General features: G+C 41.7%; 1 protein-coding gene across 2 annotated transcripts in view; it reads left to right on the top strand.

Annotated features, from left to right (window-relative positions):
* The first annotated feature begins 211 nt into the window (after positions 1-211).
* PRKD1 (protein kinase D1) overlaps positions 212-19597 on the top strand; it is a 143253-nt gene continuing 123867 nt past the window's right edge. The window contains exons 1-2 of one of the 2 annotated variants that reach the window (XM_060759728.2): positions 212-375; positions 5483-5704. In XM_060759728.2, coding sequence (XP_060615711.2) covers positions 358-375; positions 5483-5704 — 240 coding nt within the window. In that variant the 5' untranslated portion in view covers positions 212-357. Of the gene's footprint in view, positions 376-5130; positions 5705-19597 lie in introns of those variants that run through there. The other variant, XM_067462864.1, reaches the window with a different exon arrangement.

Here is a 19597-nt window from a genome sequence, read left to right as displayed (position 1 = left end):
GTAAATAGAAAAAAAATGACAGGTGGTGGGTGGGATTCTTTCTTATTATTCTCCACTAAATCAGATTGGGGAGGAGGAACAGCTGAGATGAAGGACACAGCAGTCAGCTGAACAGAACCCCCCGTTTTATGTGGTGACAGCTGCCTCCCTCTCCTGTCAGCATGTGACTGGCTCTTTGTGTGTGTGTGTGTGTGTGTGTATGTAAACTGGGATGGGGGAGATCTAGAAAGAGTGGGCTGGCAGGTGGAAGGAAGCTCCTACTCACGTGTAAGTCCTAAGCCAGCCCAGAAGTAGGAAGGATTCAGTATTTCTTCAATGTGAACAGCAGCAGTGCACAAACCAGTAAGAACAGCTGGGATGAAGGCTGCTTTGAAGGTATCTGGAGGGCTTCAAGGGAAGGGGGAGGGGGAGGGAGATTGTCTCCCTTTTCTTTATGCGAGACTTGTCAGGGTTGGAAAGGGAGGTGTTAAGTTGGACTTTATGGAAAGGTGGACTTGGGAGCAAAAGGGTTACATGGATTGGAATGTGCTAAAACAAATTAACTAGATGGCAAGAGGGAAGTTTGGTATGAAGTTGGGAAAGGGGGGGAGTTAGGCAGAACACAGGTTGGCTATTTCCGCCTCTTTTTGAGGGCTTTTTTTTGGGAGGGGGGGAGTTAGGAAGAAAGAAGGTTGCCAATTTCCTCCTCGCCCCTTTTGATGGCTTTTGGGAAGGGTGGTGGAGGAAGAAGTGACCTATTTCCTTTTTTTGGAGAGAGAGGGAGTAGGAAGAACAAGTGCTGCTGATTTCCTTTCCATTTTTGATTGCTTTTTTGAGGGAGGGGCTTCCTATATGGCAAGAAGTTTTGTACAAAGTGGTCTGGGAGATGTTAGGAAGAATTAAGGTTGCCAATTTCCTTCCCCTTTTTGAGGAATTTGGGAGGGCAGCAGGAATTAAGAAGAATTTATTTATTTATTGTTGTTGTTGAAGGCTTTCATGGCTGGAATCACTGGGTTGCTATGAGTTTTCCGAGCTGTATAGCCATGTTCCTGAAGCATTCTCTCCTGACGTTTCACCCACATTTATGGCAGGCATCCTCAGAGGTTGAGAGGTCTGTTGGAAACTAGGCAAGTGAGGTTTATATATCCGTGGAATGTCCAGGGCGGGAGAAAGAATTCTTGTCTGCTTGAAGCAAGAATGAATGTTGTAATTGGCCACCTTGATTAGCATTGAATAGCCTTGCAGATTCAAAGCCTGGCTGCTTCCTGCCTGGGGGAATCCTTTGTTGGGAGGTGATTAGCTGGCCCTGATTGTTTCTTGTCTGGAATTCCCCTGTTTTTTGAATGTTGTTCAAGATAATAAATATTTATTTATTATCTTGATTTATATCCTGACTTTCTCCCTGTGGGGACTCAAGGTGGCTCAGATTCCACATCAGGCAAGTTTAAAAGGTGCAATACGAAAGTTAAAAAGAAATTAACAAGGAGCAGTGTGGTAAAAACAAAACTGAAATACAGTAGATATGCTAAAATGCCATTTAAAACTCACAGGAAGGTTTCCCTTTTTGATGGCTTTTGACAGGAGGAATAAGTTACCAATTTCCTCTCTCTTGGGGTGGGGCGGGGGGGGGGCTAGGAGAAGAGAGGGCTGCTAATTTCCTCTCTCTTTATTGAGGGGAGGTAGATAGAAGAAATTAATGTCAACTTCTTCCCTCTTTTTGAGGGGAGGGGGTATTAAGAATAAGCAACACATCTTTGGCAGGCATCCTCAGAGGTTGTGAGGTCTGTTGGAAACTAGGCAAGTAAGGTTTATATAATAATGATAATAATAATAATAATAATAATAATGAAAGTTTATTTATAGAGCACCCTCTCTCCCCAAGGGGACTCAGGACAGTTTACAAACAACAAAGGTAAACATTCAATGCTTGAACTCAAATACAAATAAAATAAAGAGGATAATACAAAAATAATAACCATAAAATTGTGACAAAAAGGAAATTAACATCAAAACGAGGGGCAAATACGAATAACTGAATAAACCTAATTATACTAATGACATAAATTAACCATTGAAAAATAAAGCCTAGAAAATACAACTAAAAACATTAAAATGACTATCAAGGTTGTTCTTCTCATGTACCATAGCAGCAGTGGGATACAAATAGGTTAGCCAGCATTCCTGTGGAACTGAAATGCCCTAATCCTCCTCCTCTCCATACATCAAAGTGCACAAGTGCGTTTTCAAGAGCCCTTTAAAGGAGAGGAGGGTAGGTATCATTTTTATTTCTTTGGGAAAGGAGTTCCAGAGATGGGGAGCGATCGCAGAGAAAGCCCCCCCCCCTCATTCTCACCAGCCACACTTGTGATGATATCTGTGGAATGGAAAGGAGAAAAAAAACATGAAAATGAACAAAATCTGGATACCAGTATTTAAAAAACTTTAAAATCAGGGCAGTAAATGAAGAGCATACTCCAAAAAACAAGGGAATTCAAGATAGGAAACAATCAGGGCCAGCTAATCACCTCAAAACAAAGAAGTCTCCCAGGCAGGAAGCAGCCAGGCTTTGAAGCTGCAAGGCTATTCAATGCCAATCAATCTGACTAATTTCAACATTCACACCTGTCTCAGGCAGACAAGAGATTTTTTCTTCCACCCTGGACATTTCAAAGATATATAAACCCCACTTGACTACATTCCAACAGACCCCTCAACCTCTGAGGACGCCTGTCATAGATGTGGGTGAAATGGGAGGAGATAATGCTTCTGGAATATGGCCATACAGCCCACAATGATGGAATCATTGAGTTGGAAGAGACCTCGTAGGCCATCCAGTCCAACCACCTGCCAAGAAGCAGGAAAATTGCATTCAAAGTACCCCCGACAGATAGCTATCCAGCCTCTGTTTAAAAGCCTCCAAAGATGGCACTTCCACTACACTCCATGGCAGAGAGTTCCACTGCTGAACAACTTTCAGGCTTGGGAAGTTCTTCCTCGTATTCAGGTGGAATCTCCTTTCCTGTAGTTCTGTGTCCTAGTCTCCAGGGCACAAGCAGAAAACAAGCTTGTTTGCTTCTCCCTATGACTTCCCCTCACATGGCCCTCATCATGTCTCCTTTCAGCCTTCTCTTCTGTAGGCTAAACATGCCCAGCTCCTTAAGCCTCTCCTCATAGGGCTTGTTCTCCAGATCCTTGATCATTTTAGTCATCTTCCTCTGGATACATTCCAGCTTGTGAACATCTCCCTTCAATTGTGGTGCCCAGAATTGGATACAGCATTCCAGGTGTGGTCTGACCAAGGCAGAATAAGGGGTAGTATGACTTCTCTGGATCCAGACCAGGCATGGGCAAACTGACCCTCCAGGTGTTTTGGACTTCAACTCCCACAATTCCTAACAGGCTGTGGGAGTTGAAGTCCAAAACACCTGGAGGGCCGAAGTTTGCCCATGCCTGAACTAGACACTATACTCCTATTTATGCAGGCCAAAATCCCATTGGCTTTATTAGCTGCCACTCTTTTTGTCTAATTCTATTACCATTTTATCATTTTTTATTATGATTTTTAAAATTTCATTACTATGTTATTATTAAGTATTTTATTTGATGTTATTGTTTTGTTTATATGTATTTTGCTTTATTGTAATTTGTCTGAGCTTGACCTCATGTTAGCTGCCCCAAGTCCCTTCAGAGAGATGGTGGCGGGGTATATTATTATTATTATTATTTGAAACACAACAAGATGAGTCCACAGCAGACACTGTTGGCTGTTGAATTGGAACACACATTGGACACTTCCCAAGTGTCTAGGACTGTGTGATGTATCTGTGAATAATGCGTGCAGAACCCAGTAAGATGGCCTTTTGCAACTGGTAGATGGTAATTTTGTCAACGCCAATTGTGTTTAAGTGCAGGCCAAAGTCTTTAGGCACTGCACCCAGTGTGCCGATCACCACTGGGGCCACCTTTACTGACTTGTGCCAGGGTCTTTGCAGTTTGATCATTAAATCCTCATATTGTGTCAGCTTTTCCAGTTGTTTCTCTGCAATCCTGCTGTCACCTGGGATTGCAACATTGACGATCCATACTTTGTTTTTGATTGTGAGGTCAGGAGTATTATGCTCCAAAACTCTGTCTGTCTGAATCCGGAAGTCCCAGAGGAGTTTGGCGTGTTCATTCTCTGTAACTCTGGATTGTGATCCCTCCAGTTCTTTGTTGCAGGCAGATGGTATTTGTGGCACAAATGGGACTCTCTGCCCTGGAGTGTAGTGGAAGTGCCATCTTTGGAGGCTTTTAAACAGAGGCTGGATGGCTATCTGTCCGGGGTACTTTGATGAATCATCTGAGCAATGGTGTTATGCCTCTGCTTGTAGTCTGTCTGCGTGATCTTCTTGCAGCAGCTGAGGATGTGATCCATTGTTTCATCTGCTTCCTTGCAGAGTCTACATTTAGGATCTGTTGTCGACTTTTCAATTCTGGCTTTGATGGCATTGGTTCGAATAGCTTGTTCTTGGGCTGCCAGAATCAGGCCCTCTGTCTCCTTTTCAGAGTTCCATTTGTGAGCCACAGCCATGTTTTTTCTTTGTCAATTTGGCTATTATTATTATTATTATTATTATTATTATTATTATTGTTGCTATTATTATTGGCTCTTGTTTAAGTTGTTGTCTCTAAGCAACCCAGTGATTCCGACCATGAAAGCTTTCGATAGCCTTTATATTCTCACTTTTGAGGGCTTTTTTGGGCGGGGGGGAGAGGGGCTAGGAGGAGTGAGGCTTCCCAACCCCTCTCTTCCTTTTTGTGAGGGCTTTTGAGTCTCTCCCTTTGGCAAGCAGAAGTGCCAACAGGTGTGGCATCCCCACCTGGGCCTTTTATAGTTCAGCAGCGAGCCCTGCCCTGACAGAGTGGCACCAAAGCTGGGTCCGAGCAAGGGCTGGGCAGTTCCTCCTTTCCTCGGGCCCCTTCCAAGCCGATGTTGAAGAAAGCGACTCTCATAGGGCACCCAGTAGGGATGCCGCACACCCGGCAGAGCAGTGCTGCCTCTGAGAAGGGCTCCCTCGTAGCCCGGCCGCCTCCGCAGCCTGAAGCGGTCAGTGCAGACGGGGCCGCCCCAGGGGAGCCGGGCCTCCGCTGCTGTCGCCCCGCCCTCCTTGGGCGCCGGAGAGGCTCCTGTTGCTGCTGCTGCTGCTCTGGGAGAGGCTTTCACGCCCTTCCTCTGCCTCGCTCGGCTTCTCTCAGCCAGAGAGCCAGCCCGTCCTCCCTCATCCGCTGCAGCCGAGGCGGCCTGCCTGCCTCGCTTCTCCTCCTCCTCCTCCTCCACGCCTGGAGGCGGCCTTCCTTCTCCGCTTCCTCTCTCCCCGCACATTCCCACAGACAACGAGGACCCTTGGAGGGGAGCTCGGCCTCGGCGGACAACTAACTTTGCTGCGGGCCGGCTCCTCCTCACTCTGCCCCTCTTTCTCTCCCTCTTTCTCTCTCTTTCTCCGATTCCCGGGGCGGAGGGAAGTTGTCCATGAGCGCCCCGCCGGTCATCCGGCCGCCCAGCCCCTCTCCGCCGGGCTCAGGCGGCAGCATCGGAGGAGGAGGAGGCGGTGGCGGCGGCGGCGGCATCTCTTTCCACCTCCAGATCGGCCTCAGCCGGGAGCCCGTGCTCTTGTTCCAGGACTCTTCGGGGGAGTTCAGCCTGGCCCACGTCCGGGAAATGGCCTGCTCCATCGTCGACCAGAAGGTAAGGCCGTCCAGGGGAAGTCTCCCATCGAGGCCGGGAGTGCCTCTGAGCGCGTGCAGGGTGCCGAGACGCCCTGGGTTGGAGACAACTAGGGGCCCTTCCACCCAGCCCTATAACTCACAGTATCTGCTTTGAACTCGGTCATCTGAGTCCACACTGCCTTATATCCCAGTTCAAAGCAGATAATGTGGGATTTTATTCAGCTGTGTGGAAGAGGCGTGAATGGATCTCGGTTAACTCCCAACTGACAATTGTTATTGTTATTCTTCTTATTCTTATATTATTATTATTTTACTTTCTTCAGAGTGGCTATCTCAGGCATGGGCAAACTTGGGCCCTCCGGGTGTTTTGGATTTCAACTCCCACAATTCCTAACAGCCGGTAGGCTGTTAGGAATTGTAGGAGTTGAAGTCCAAAACACCCGGAGGGCCCAAGTTTGCCCATGCGTGCTATAGACCCACACACCACCACCACCATAAATTGTTCTATGAAGACCCTGCAAAAATGGCACCTATAAGGGGGTGGGGTCTAATGGCCCCTAAAAGGGGGTGGGGTCTAATGGCCCCTGAAAGGGGGTGGGGTCTAGTGGCACCTAAAAGGGGGTGGGGTGGGGTCTAATGGCACCTTTACATTCAACAGAAGCTTCCCTGGATTTCCCCTGTGTACTTCTGACAGTAATAGTTAGGTAGCCCAGGCATGGGCAAACTTCGGCCCTTCAGGTGTTTTGGACTTCAACTTGCATAATTCCTAACAACCTACTGACTGGTAGGAATTGTGGGAGTTGAAGTCCAAAACACCCGGAGGGCCCAAGCTTGCCCATGCCTGCTATAGACCCACAAACATACCCACCACCACCATAAAGTGTTCTATGAAGACCCAGAGCTCACCAAATAAAAAGGGGGTGGGGGTCTAATGACACCTTTACATTCAGCAGAAGCTACCCTGGATTTCCCCTGTGTATTGTTGAAGGCTTTCATGGCCAGAATCACTGGGTTGTCGTAGGTCTTTTGGGCTGTATGGCCATGTTCTAGAAACATTCTCCCCTGACGTTTCACCTGCATCTGTGACAAGCATCCTCAGAGGTTGTGAGGATTGTTGGAAACTAGGAAAATTATATAAACCCAATGTTCCTAGTTTCCAACAGACCTCACAACGTCTGAGGATGCTTGCCACAGATGCAGGTGAAACATCAGGAGAGAATGCTTCTAGAACAGCCCGAAAGACCTACAAGAACCCAATTTCCTCTGTGTGCTTCTGACAGTAATAGGCAGGTAGCCCAGGTGTTTTGGACTTCAACTCTCACAATTCCTAACAGCCTATTTACTGACTGGTAGGAATTATGGAAGTCCAAAACACTCAGAGGGCCGAAGTTTGCCTATGCTTGCATTAGCCCCCACCCCTTTTTATTGAATGAGTTCAGGGTCTTCATAGAACACTTTATGGTGGTGGTGAGTGTGTTTTGTGTGTCTATAGCAGACACTTGGATGGGATGTCAGTTTGGGAAGCAAAGTTCTGGGAGCTTTAGTTCTTTTCTAACACATGTTTTGTCCTTTCAGTTGTTTGTCAGACAGGCAGGCAGGCCCCCACCCTGTCCTCCTTCCAGAGGGAGTTGAAGAGACTTGGATGTTTAGACAATCTTTGAAACGGTCTAGACCAATGGTCCACAATTATGATACAGCACAGCACTTTCATCCCATGACCTTGTTCCTTAGCTACTACTTGCACTATCCCTTTCTCTTCTTCTTGTTTACAGTTGATCATGTTTTTATGACAGTTGACACTACAGGTTATTAGGTGTCATTTTGAGTTTAAATTGTTGTTTTATATACTACTGGTTTTTCTTGTATTGCATTGTATTGTACTGTGTGTTTATTTTATTTTATGTGGGTTTTTAAGCACTTTCTGCCATTTGTAAGTGTCCCTTCAGGGAAATGAAGGCGGGGTACAAAAATAAAGTAGTTATTATTATTATTATTATTATTATTATTATTATTATTACTAGCTGTGCCTTGCCATGTGTTGCTGTGGCCCAGTCTGTGTATACATGTTTTGTGTATATATTTATTTGTGTATATGTGTATATATGTGGTTTTGCGCATGCGTTGTAATGTATTTTTTGTTTTTTGGCTTTTTAAGTGTCTTCAGCTGTGTTTTTCAGTGCTTTTATGAGTTATGGTCACTTATTGGCCTGATAGGTGTCTTGTGTCCAAATTCATCCAGTGGTTTTTGAGTTCTGTTAATCCTACAAATGAACATTACATTTTTATTTATATAGATTATTATTACTGTCAGTAGGCAGTTAGGAATTGTGGGAGTTGAAGTCCAAAACACCTGGAGGGGCAGAAGTTTGCCCATGCTTGGGATATCTGCTTATTACTGTCTGAAGCACACGGGAAATCCCAGAAAGCTTTTGCTGAATGTAAAGGTGCCATTAAACCCCACCCCCTAGCAGCTGTTAGGAATTGTGGGAGTTGAAGTCCAAAACATCTGGAGGGCCAAAGTTTGCCCATGCCTGGTCTATAGTATAGTGCAGTGGTTCTCAACCTGTGGTCCAGATGTTTGGCCTTCAACTCTCAGAAATCATAACAACTGGTAAACTGGCTGGGATTTCTGGGAGTTGTAGGCCAAAACACCTGGGGATCCACAGGTTGAGAACTACTGGTATAGACCAAAGGGTCCAGATCCGATCAGATTTTGGATACTAAACAGGGTCAGCCCTGGTTAGCATTTTTGGATAGAAGACTATTCCCCAGTACTAGGTGCTGTAAGTTGACATTACAGAGGGAGGGACTGGCAAAACCACACCTGCATATCCCATGACTGAAGGGTGCACGTTTGCTGTAGAGCAGTGGTCCCTAGCCTGTGGAACCCCAGGTGTTTTGCCTGCAACTCCCAGAAATCTCAGCCTGTTTACCAGCTGTTAGGATTTTCAGGAGTTGAAAATCCTAACACAGGTTGAGAACCACTGCAAATTAATACAATTTGACACCGCTTTAACTGCAGTTGCTCAATGCTGAGAAATCATGGGAGTTGTATTTTCACAGTCTTTTCCCTTCTCTACCAAAGGGTACTGGTGCCTCACCAAATTACAGTGCCAGGATTCCATGGCAGCAAAAGTGGAGTCAAACTGCATTGATTCTACAGTGTAGATGCACCCTAAGAAAGCCCTATGAGGTTTTTGTGAATTTACAAGCCACTCGGAGCCACATATAAACACAATGTAATAATACAGTTCAGTCTTCTCAGTTCCACCTCCCTCCTCAATTTATCACTTTTTTTCCTTCCATCTCTCTCTCTCTCCATTGCTCCTGTTGCAAAGAGTGATTAAGGATCAGGAGGAGGGGGCTCCCCAGCAGCTGTCAAAATAGTAATCCTGCCCTGCTCTCTGGGGAAAGGAAAAGTTTCCATTTATGCCAGCCAGAAAACAAAACAAGGCAGCCCCCTTGATAGAGGAAAGCAGCAGACCAGCAACAAACCTGATGCTAGTAGGGAACTGTCTGAAGAAGTCCAGTGGAAGGAATAGCTGTATGCTGAAGTGTAGAGAGTTCCTAAGTGGAACTCAGAAACTCAATTCTGCTTTTCATTTAATCAGTAGTAAGCCCCCACCAGTACAGGTTAGTTCCCATAAAAGTGTGCACAACACTATGGCCATGCTTTGCATGCCTGCACATGCCTATTCAGAAGTAAGCCTCATTGAATTCAATTGGGCAGCCTTTTGGGTATAAAATTAGCCCAAGGGATAGCAAAGTAGTTTTAACAAAAAAGATACACAGGAGCTGTGTAGTAGTTTTTGTTGGCTAGAGTCATGTTTTTAACTGCAATGAAAGAAGTGTGGCTAATCATTTGTCCAAAAAGTACATCTTTACTTTTGAAGTTATTTTTAACTCCTCTTCTTATACTTGTCCTGTATAATTTTAAGCAGTCCTTCTTTCATCACAGGCTTATTACTCCCTCCTTCTTGGTTCACAAGTAAAATTCTTAGTGAATCCAGTCATGTTTGTATTGGATATATTTAGTTGTAAACATGCAATGTATGCTTCAGCCTCATTAAGAAAAATGGGAGCCCCTAGTGATGCAATGGGTTAAACCAGCATTTCTCAACCTGGGAGTCAGAATCCCTGGGGGGTCACTAGTGGGTGTCAGAAGGGTCACCAAAAACCATCAGAAAACACAGTATTTTCCGTTGGTCATGGGGGGTTCTGTGTGGGAAGTTGGACCCAATTATATCATTGGTGAGGTTCTGAATGTTTTTTGATTGTAGGTGAACTATAAACCCCAACAACAACAACTCCCAAATGTCAATGTCTACTTTCCCCACACTCCTCCAGTGTTCATATTTTGGCATATTGAGTATTTGTGCCAAGTTTAGTCCAGATCCATCATTGTTTGAGTCCACAGTGTTCTCCGGATGTAGGTGAACTACAACTCTAAAACTCAAGGTCTATGCCCACCAAACCCTTCTAGTTCTTTGGGAGTTCTGCGTGCCAAGTTTGGTTCAATTCCATCATTGGTGGAGTTCAGAATGCTCTTTGATTGTAGGCAAACTATAAATCCCAGCAACTACAACTCCCAAATGACAAAATCAATCCCCCCCAACCCCACCAGTATGCAAATGTGGGTGTATTTGCACCTAATTTGGTCCAGTGAATGAAAATACATCCTGCATATCAGATATTTACATTACGATTCACAACAATAGCAAAATTACAGTTATGAAGTAGCAACAAACATAACATGAGGAACTGTATTAAGGGGATGCGACATTAGGAAGGTTGAGAACCACCGGGTTAAACCCTTGTGCTGGCAGAACTGAAGACCAACAGGTTGGAGGTTCGAATCAAGGAAGAGTGGGGATGAGCTCCCCATGTGGGGAAAGGAGAGAAACCTTCCACAAGGATGGCAAAACATCAAAACATCTGAGTGTGCCCTGAGCAATGTTCTTGCAGACAGCCAATTCTTTCACACCAGAAGCGACTTACAGTTTTTCAAGTTGCTCCTGACACGGAAAAAAATTAAGAAAAATGAGGCCAGTAATAACTAAAAGCATATATTTATTTGTTTTATCAGATTACACCGACCTTGGAAAAGTTAAGTGTTTTGATTGCAGTTTCTAAAATGCCTGGGCCTCTGGAAGATGTAGTCTAAAAAGTAACTTTTCCATGGCCTGCTAAGTTGATCCTATGCTGCTTTGCCAAATGCAGCATTCATTATTCAGGCAGCTGTAAAATCAAAATTATGTTTTCAACATAAAAACAGATTGAAAACACACACATAAAACCCAAATTAAAAAAAACACATGTAATTATGCCAATAAAAAGATACAACATCATTTATCCAGTTAATGCTCCCTTCTGTTTATGTTGTTTGGTTGGTCATCTTTTGCTGATAATTTGTGGTGGTTTATATTCCATCTCCTAAAGAGTGCTTTACAACTGGTTTCTAGGCGGTCTGTCATCCAGAGCCAGATCCTTTTTTGTTTAGACAATAAAACAAGATAGTTGTGTTCTCAGGTCATTTGGTTGGCAGACTTGCCTCTTTACCCTCTGAAAGCGATGACATCTGGCGGTCACACAGGAAGCACAGCTGCCTCCTAAAAGTGTGAAAAGAGCCTTACAGGCCCACTGCTTGCTTGTTGTGGCATCAACATCTTAAGAAACAGTTTTCCTAGGAACATGAAATGGACTGAAAAGGTGGCAACGGGTGATATATATACTTTTGACAAGGAAATATTGGCAGCTATTTCGAGTAGATTCATTGAAATGAATGGAACTTGCTCACTAAACTCACAAGCCATCATTCATTTGTCATATGAGTCAATTTCTTTCTGACTGAACCTTTGTCTCCCAGCTTTTCTTATGGCTAGGCAGATCATAACAATGCCAAAGCAGTACAATCCTGGTCTTCTTTTTAAGTTTCTTGTTCAGGTTTGATTGACTGTGGCTCTTCAGATGCTGTATACCTAGCTGGTAGTGAGGAATACTGGGGATTGCAGTCCAATAAGATCTTTGTAGCTCCCAACAGGACTGCAAGTCATGGTGTCAAAAGTAATCGAGCCTTCTGTTCTTCAAACAAAGGAACGGATAATTTAGTACAGCCTTCTCCAACATGGTGCATTCCAGACATGTTGGACTATGACTTATTCCATGCCATCAATCACCAGGGTTGACTGTTACTTTTATGTTGTCACAGTATATGTTAGCACATTTTGTGAGGATGATCGGAGTTGTAATCAATAGGGCTGGGCAACCACGGAAAAATTTGTTTCTAAACTCGATTCGTTTTTTGGGGTTTTTTGCGTTTCGATATTTAAAAGAATTCCGAAATTTTTCTTTAAAAAAGTTCGATATTTACGAAATTTCGTAAAATTACGAAACAATACGAAACGAATACGAATCGATTCATTAATGGCGGACGCGACCACGCAATACGCTAAAAAACCTCCATATGGGACAGGGGGAACTTTTGAAGCTTCCCTCTCCCTCTGTTGTTGACTGTTGGTGTGATATTTATACTTTTTTTTCACTGATTAAACAAACAACAGCTATAAAACTTGCCCCAGACATGCGGAAATAATAACGAAACGATTTCGAAACGATTTCGAAACGAATACAAAACGAATACGAAGCAATTACGAAACGAATTGAAAAATTCGTTTCGCTTTTTAGATGCTCCTGAATGGTTCAATATCGCTTCGTTATAAAAAAAATAACGAATTTTTAACGAATTACGAAATTACGAAACGAAACCGCCCAGCCCTAGTAATCAAATACATCAGGTGTGTGAATTCAAAGACTTAACTGCGTTAATTTAAATCAGTATACAAAGGAATCTAAAATACCTTTGAGACGGAGAAATGTGTGTATCTGATTAAGTAGATGCATGTCAACAAAAGCTTATGATACCAACTTCTCTCTCAAGAGTGCTACAAGATCCCTTTGTATACATCAAGTGTGTGTGTGAGAGAAAGAGAGAGACAGTCAGAGAGAGAGTCAGGTTCTAGAGCAGTAGTGCTCAACCTGTGGGTCCCCAGGTGTTTTGGCCTACAACTCCCAGAAGTCCCAAGCAGTTTACCAGCTGTTAGGATTTCTGGAAGTTGAAGGTCAAAATATCTGGGGACCCACAAGTTGAGAACCACTGTTCTAGAGGGCTGGCATGCTTCATTCATACTCCTGTGGGTTATGGGTGTTTAACAAAGAATACCATTTACAAGAAAACAAGAAAAAAGTATCTAACTTTCTATATCCTCTAAGATCTTGGTGCAAAATATGTGAAAAATTACATGTTGGATTCAGTACTTAGGCAATATTCTGTCTAGCTGTTAACTTTAATACTGTGCATACATTAATCATCAGCCTTAACTGCAATATTTCATTTCTGTTCAGTTGATTTATTTGTTAGCTACATTGGAAGGCAGGACAGGATAAATGGATTTCAAAGTGATATTTTAGCCTCATCATAGCAGTTTGGTTAAGCTGAGTGGAGGTGATTGTTCAAGGCCATCAAGTGACCTTCATAGCTGAGTGAGTGTTTGAACAGGGATTTCCCACATCAGAGCTCAACACTAGCAATATCGCACTGATTCTGTCTAAGATGATGGGAAGGGAAGTTGCAGTGGTGAGTGTTGCATTGTAATAGGGTGTGTGTTAGGGTATGGTGAACAAGGCTGGATAAATATTTCAGTGCACTGCTTCAGTCTATATACTGTGTACACCAGGGAAAAAAAGAAAAATCAATTAAAGCTGGAATTTCAGGATCAGAATAAATTAGATGTGTCTACAACCACTTTTCAACCCTTTTCCATTGTGAGCATAGCAACATGGGAAATCAGTGAAACAGAAATGCAGCTTTGAGGAAAGATAGTTTGGTCCCATATAACAACTGTGTGACAAATTCTTCTTTAAAATAATTTTTATTAAGGTATTTATCTAATACAACGAAAGAGTGAGAACATTTAAAGAAGATAGGACAGTAGGAAAGAAAGGATGAGAATATAAAAAATACTACAAAAATACAAAACTACAAAACTACAAAAGTCTATATAAATATATATATATATATATATATATAAAGATTTGACTTCCATCTCTTCGTCAGGTGTTGTATTTCCAAAACTGTTTCTGTTATTCTACTAAGCTTTGTCTCTTTTTTACTTTTTCTCTTCTTCCTCGTACTTAACAAAAAGTGTCCAATCCGTCCTCTTTATCGGGTTTCCGGTGTTTTTTTTCAAATAAAAAGACAGCTCGTCCATCTCCCTTATTTCTCTAATTTTCCCCAACCAATCATCCTTAGTTGGTATATTATCTTGTTTCCAAACTTTTGCTAATTCAATTCTCGCTGCCGTTGTCATATAGGTAAAAAGTTTATCCTCGTTCTCTTGTAATTGTATTTCAGAATCAGTAAAGCCCAATAAGTAATACTCGGGTTTCTTCTTAAATATTTTTTTCAGAATTTTTTGTGACTCTTCGTGAATCATAGACCAATATTTCACTACTTCTTTACATGTCCACCACATATGATAAAAGGTACCTGTCTGTTGGCAACCTTTCCAACATTTGTCCGAAGAGTTCTTATTTATCAAAGATAATTTCTTAGGCGTGGTGTACCATCTGTGGAACATTTTTATCCAATTTTCCTTTAAATCAGTTGCGTATACATATTTTAGTTTCTTGTTCCACATCTGTTCCCACTCCTTAAACTGAATAGATCTTCTTATATTTTGTGCCCACTTTATCATACATGGTTTAACTTGTTCAGTTTCCGTTGACCACATCAGAAGCGTATTGTAAATGAGCGAGATAACTTTTTTCCTTGCCTTTAAAATTTTGTCCCAAATCGATCCTTCCCAAGCAAAGCCTATTTTATTATCTTGTTTGACATATTCTTTCATTTGTAAATAATGTAACCATGTCATATTCTTATTTTTCTCCTTTAACTGCTCATAAGACTTAATCTCCCCTGTATTCTCTTTTAAAATATCCTTATATGTTGGCCACGCTCTCCAGCCTAATAGTCTTCTTTGGTGTGCCTCCATTGGTGAAACCCAAAGAGGCGTTTTATTGTAAAAGAAATTTTTATGTTTTGTCCACACTCTCAACAAAGATGCTCTAACAAAATGATTTCCAAAATTCTTTTCTTTTTTCTCTCTTTCATACCACGTGTAGGCATGCCAACCCACACGTAGATCATGCCCTTCTAAATTCAAACATTTTTCATTTTCTAATAACATCCAATCTCTTATCCACAAGAGAGCGCTTGCGTCAAAATAAGTTTTTAGGTCTGGGAAACCTAATCCACCTCTTGTTTTTTTATCAATTAAATTCACATATTTAATTCTAGGTCTTTTTCCATCCCATACAAATTTCAAAAGTTCTTTATTCCAGTTTTTAAAAATTATTTGACTTCTAATTACGGGGATATTTTGAAATAAAAATAATAACTTCGGTAGTACCGTCATTTTAATTAATGCAATTCTTCCTAATAAGGATAGTTTCAGTATTTTCCAATTCTTGAGGTCTTTCTGTATTTTATTCCAAGTCGATTCATAGTTATTTTTTAATAATTGACCATTCTTTGCTGATATCCAGATTCCTAAATATTTTAATTTTTTAACAATTTCCATTCCTGTAATAGATACGATCTTCTCCTGATTTTCTTTCTTTACATTTTTTGTTAAGATCTTTGTTTTCCCTTTATTCACCTTGAAGCCTGCCACCTTTCCATATTCTTGCAATTTGTTTATCCAATTCTGAAGATTATTTATGGGATCTTCCACAATTCCTAACAGGTCGTCCGCGAAGGCTTTAATCTTATATTCGTATTTTCCAATTTTTGCTCCCTTAATATTTGTATCTTCTCTTATCTTCCTCATCAACGGCTCTAAGGCCATAATAAAAATCAAGGGAGATAGCGGGCAGCCTTGTCTTGTTCCTTTCGTGATTATAAACTCTTCAGATTGTTGACCATTTATCCGTATTTTCGCTCTTTGTACCTCATAAATAGCATTAATTGCATTTATAAATTGCATCCCCATGTCCATCTCCTGGATCAGCATCTTAAAGAAGTCCCAGTTTAAATTATCAAAAGCTTTCTCTGCATCAATTGATAAAATGGCCGCTTCCTTTTGATGGTTCACTTCAAAATATTCTATCTGTGACAAATTCTTTGTGTGTGTTTTTTAATTCCTGTAAATAAGGTGCCAAACATTTATTGTCACAGAAGACTGCAGAAAAAGTGTAACAACTACTGAATATCATATCATATTTGTGCCATAAAAACATGGAATTACAGTGGGAATTGCATGTACTATGAACAGAGATGTTCTACATTTCGGATGATCACATCTCCAAGGAAAAGGCACAAAAGTTTCAAATGCTTTGATGATTTTTTATTTAGACATCTTTTGTGGATTGGGAGTAGAGACGTCATTTCTTTATCCATACATCCAGGTGTCTCTGCTAGGTTAAAGTTAGAAACTGAGATAAATTAGACTATGGAGGGAATATGGTAGGAATTCATGCATGGGACTTATTAGCTCTGTTTGTGCAATTTAACAGAGCATGGCTGATAAGTGTGTGTATGCTCCTTTAATCTACCTGTTGACTTACGGCAGCCTCATGAATTCCATATGGTTTTCTTATGCAAAAAGTGCTCAAAGATGTTTTTGCCAGTTTCTTCTTCTGAAATACTGTCTATAGCAGTGATTCTCAACCTGTGGGTCCCCAGGTGTTTTGGCCTACAACTCCCAGAAATCCTAGCCAGTTTACCAGCTGTTAGGATTTCTGGGAGTTGAAGGCCAAAACATGTGGGGACCCACAGGTTGAGAACCACTGGTCTATAGAACCTGGTATTCATTGGTAGACTCTCATACAAGAACTAATCAGAGCTGACCCTGCTTAGCTTCCAAGGTGATACAAGATATGGTTCCTTTACAGTATTTAGGCTACCATAAAACCCAGTTTCATGATTTTAACTGGCTGGTTTTCAAATGTTGCTGCATTTTAATAAATAACATTCCTCTTTGTAAAACTGATTCCCATTGCTTTGTGATCCAAGAGAGGTAACAATCTAATTCTGACTTCAGTAGTGGTGTTTTTTTAGTCTTTATGCAGCATGAGGGAATGCTAAATGGAAAATTATCTGTTTCATATATAATATGTAATTAGTAAGAGCCCCCGGTGGCGCAGTGGTTTAAAGCACTGAGCTGCTGAGCTTGTTGATCGAAAGGTCGCAGGTTCGATTCCGGGGAGCGGCGTGAGCTTCCGCTGTCAGCCCTAGCTTCTGCCAACCTAGCAGTTCGAAAACATGCAAATGTGAGTAGATCAATAGGTACCGCTCCGACGGGAAGGTAACGGCGCTCCATGCAGTCATGCCGGCCACATGACCTTGGAGGACAACGCTGGCTCTTTGGCTTAGAAATGGAGATGAGCACCACACCCCAGAGTCAGACATGACTGGACTTAATGTCAGGGGACTACCTTTACCTTTACCTTATGTAATTAGTAAAGAAAAGTGAAGCAGATTGTCTTATTCCTGTTATCATTATTTTCTAAAGTCATTTGTTTTATCAAATAGAATCAAAGTCTCAGGTACTCAATTATACATCTCTGTATGATCACTAGACGTAGAATGTTTAAATGTTTGAGGGTACATCCATGTGGGCAGGAAACCCTAGGACTGGTATGGAGTGTAGTTCTCCATACCAGCCTCAGAAGTGGCTTCACTGCTTGCATTTGTTCTACTGCAGCAGCAGAACTGAGTCCACATTGTCCAGCAGGGCCAAACCTGTTTGTGCCCCGCTGGATGGCCACCCTTACCTTTGTGGTCCCATTGCTGTTGTTGTGGTAGCCACAGAACTCCAAAGACTTTCTGGTCATCAATTAGTACCGTTGCCAACATTTCCAGAGGCGCCTGAATATCTTGGAGAGGGGGATCACTGCTCCTTTCCCGCATCTTCTTTTGGAGTTGCTTGGGTGCCCTTGCAAACACCAGCAATGGTGCCCAAGGATAGTCAGGAGCTCTTTTGAGCTCTGTGGCTGTAACAACAATGTAAATAAGATTACTAAGGTAGATGCCAGCTCTCTGATCCTGTAATGGGGAGCTCGGGGAAGACAGGATGACTTTGTGAACATTAGGCTGATTCTGATTTAGAATGAGGCCAGCTTTTTTACATTAACCCGAAGTATGTGGCTGCTTCTGAGCTTTGGGGAAGATCTGGGCATTCCCCAACTTTGTCTAATGTGGGGCAAAATCACATTAAATGGCTTTGTCTTGCATTTGGGGTGAGGTGGGCTCATGTATCATATGTATGCCACAAGGCCAATTCTTGCCCACCCTAGTTTAAACTGCTAGTGTAGATATGCCCTGAATGCAGAAAATAATAATAATAATAATAATAATAATACTTTATTTATACCCCGCTCCATCTCCCCCAGGGGGACTCTGGGTGGCTTACATAAGGCGACGCCCATCAGTAGAATGAACACAATATTACACAAAAACATAACAAAACCAGAAAATAAAATACATAAAATGCAAAACCAATATAATAGACGACACAGCAATATAAAATCAAACAATTAAAACACAAGGGAATCACACTGGGTGTGGCCAAATTCAAGGATAAATTTAAAATTAAAAAATTTAAAACACTGGGAGATAGGGCAGTGCAAAATTGTCGGGAAGTGTGGTCCAAGGATGAGGAAGGATTCAATTGCACGAACCATAAAATAAAGTGCTTCTGAGGTCATTTTATGCAGAGTTTGGTCAGGGAGTTTCTTATATTCATAGGTGGCAGTCACAATTTGGAAAAAATAATTTTATAGCTTACTGGAGCTATAGTCCAAAATAACCTTTTCCAGATTTGGTTTTAGTGTCTATTCCAGAATCAATGACTCAACAGAACATTTGATCATACTCTAGATTTTCAGTATGTACCTGCTCTTCTATGTTCCCTCTGCCATTTCTTTTCAGTCCGTTTTTTTAATGTTGTCACAATGGAATGTAGAGTAACTGGCACTGAGAAAAGACTGCAAGGGCTAACTTTTTCTGCTTCTAGGTGGTAAAGTGATATGGAATGGGAAAAGGTGAGATAAACAGCAAGTTCTCATGTTCTGACACCTGCAGTGTGCTCAGCGAGCTTTTCAATGCTTAAGGCAAGCTTTGTCTTGGGGGGTACAAATTGAGCTTGGAGCAAATGGCTGTGATGATAAGTGTGTCATGTCCCGGGCTACCCAAGAACAAAAAGAAGAAGAAGAAGAAGTGAGGGTTGGCAGGACTCTTTCAAAAGGAATGGTGCTGAATTTCAGCCTGGGGAATCGGCATGTGACCTCTGTGCATAATGAGGGTAATTGAATCGCACTTTGTTACAGCCTGAACTATCTAGTTATAGAACTGCCGAATACAAAGATGCAATAAACGCTGAGAAGAAATTGTTAACTTCCTTGAACCCAAAGTTACTGTTCTGGTTACATTGCCACCATCTTTTGTCTTGTGATTTTAGAGAGTAAAAGATGTGTGTTCAACAGACTCTAAGAGGGATTACTCTCACATCTTCTAGGTGTAAAATGTTGCTAAATATGCAGCCCAACTTTTGGTTTACAGAGTGTTATTTTTCACAAGCTCTTAAAAGGGTAGATGTGCTAAAATATGTGTTTCTGCTTGTTAGAGTTCTCTTTCTTCAAAATACAAATTATGTAGTTAAGTTTTAAAAGTAGCATCAGCAAGAAGACTGATATTTTAAGCACACTTTTCTTTATTGCTGATTTCATTAAGAATAGACAGTTTAAATTTCTGTTTGTAGAATTGCTGGTTTGAAAATAAGTGAAAATTTTAGAGCTGGTTTTCTCTTTTTTTGGCCATATATTTTTTATTTCATTTCACACTTTTATACCATAA

The sequence above is a fragment of the Anolis sagrei genome, chromosome 1 (genome assembly GCF_037176765.1).
Source record: "Anolis sagrei isolate rAnoSag1 chromosome 1, rAnoSag1.mat, whole genome shotgun sequence".
NCBI classification, from domain to species: domain Eukaryota; kingdom Metazoa; phylum Chordata; class Lepidosauria; order Squamata; family Dactyloidae; genus Anolis; species Anolis sagrei.
Note: the sequence above shows the minus strand (reverse complement) of the source record. Positions and strands in the feature narration are given on the sequence as shown.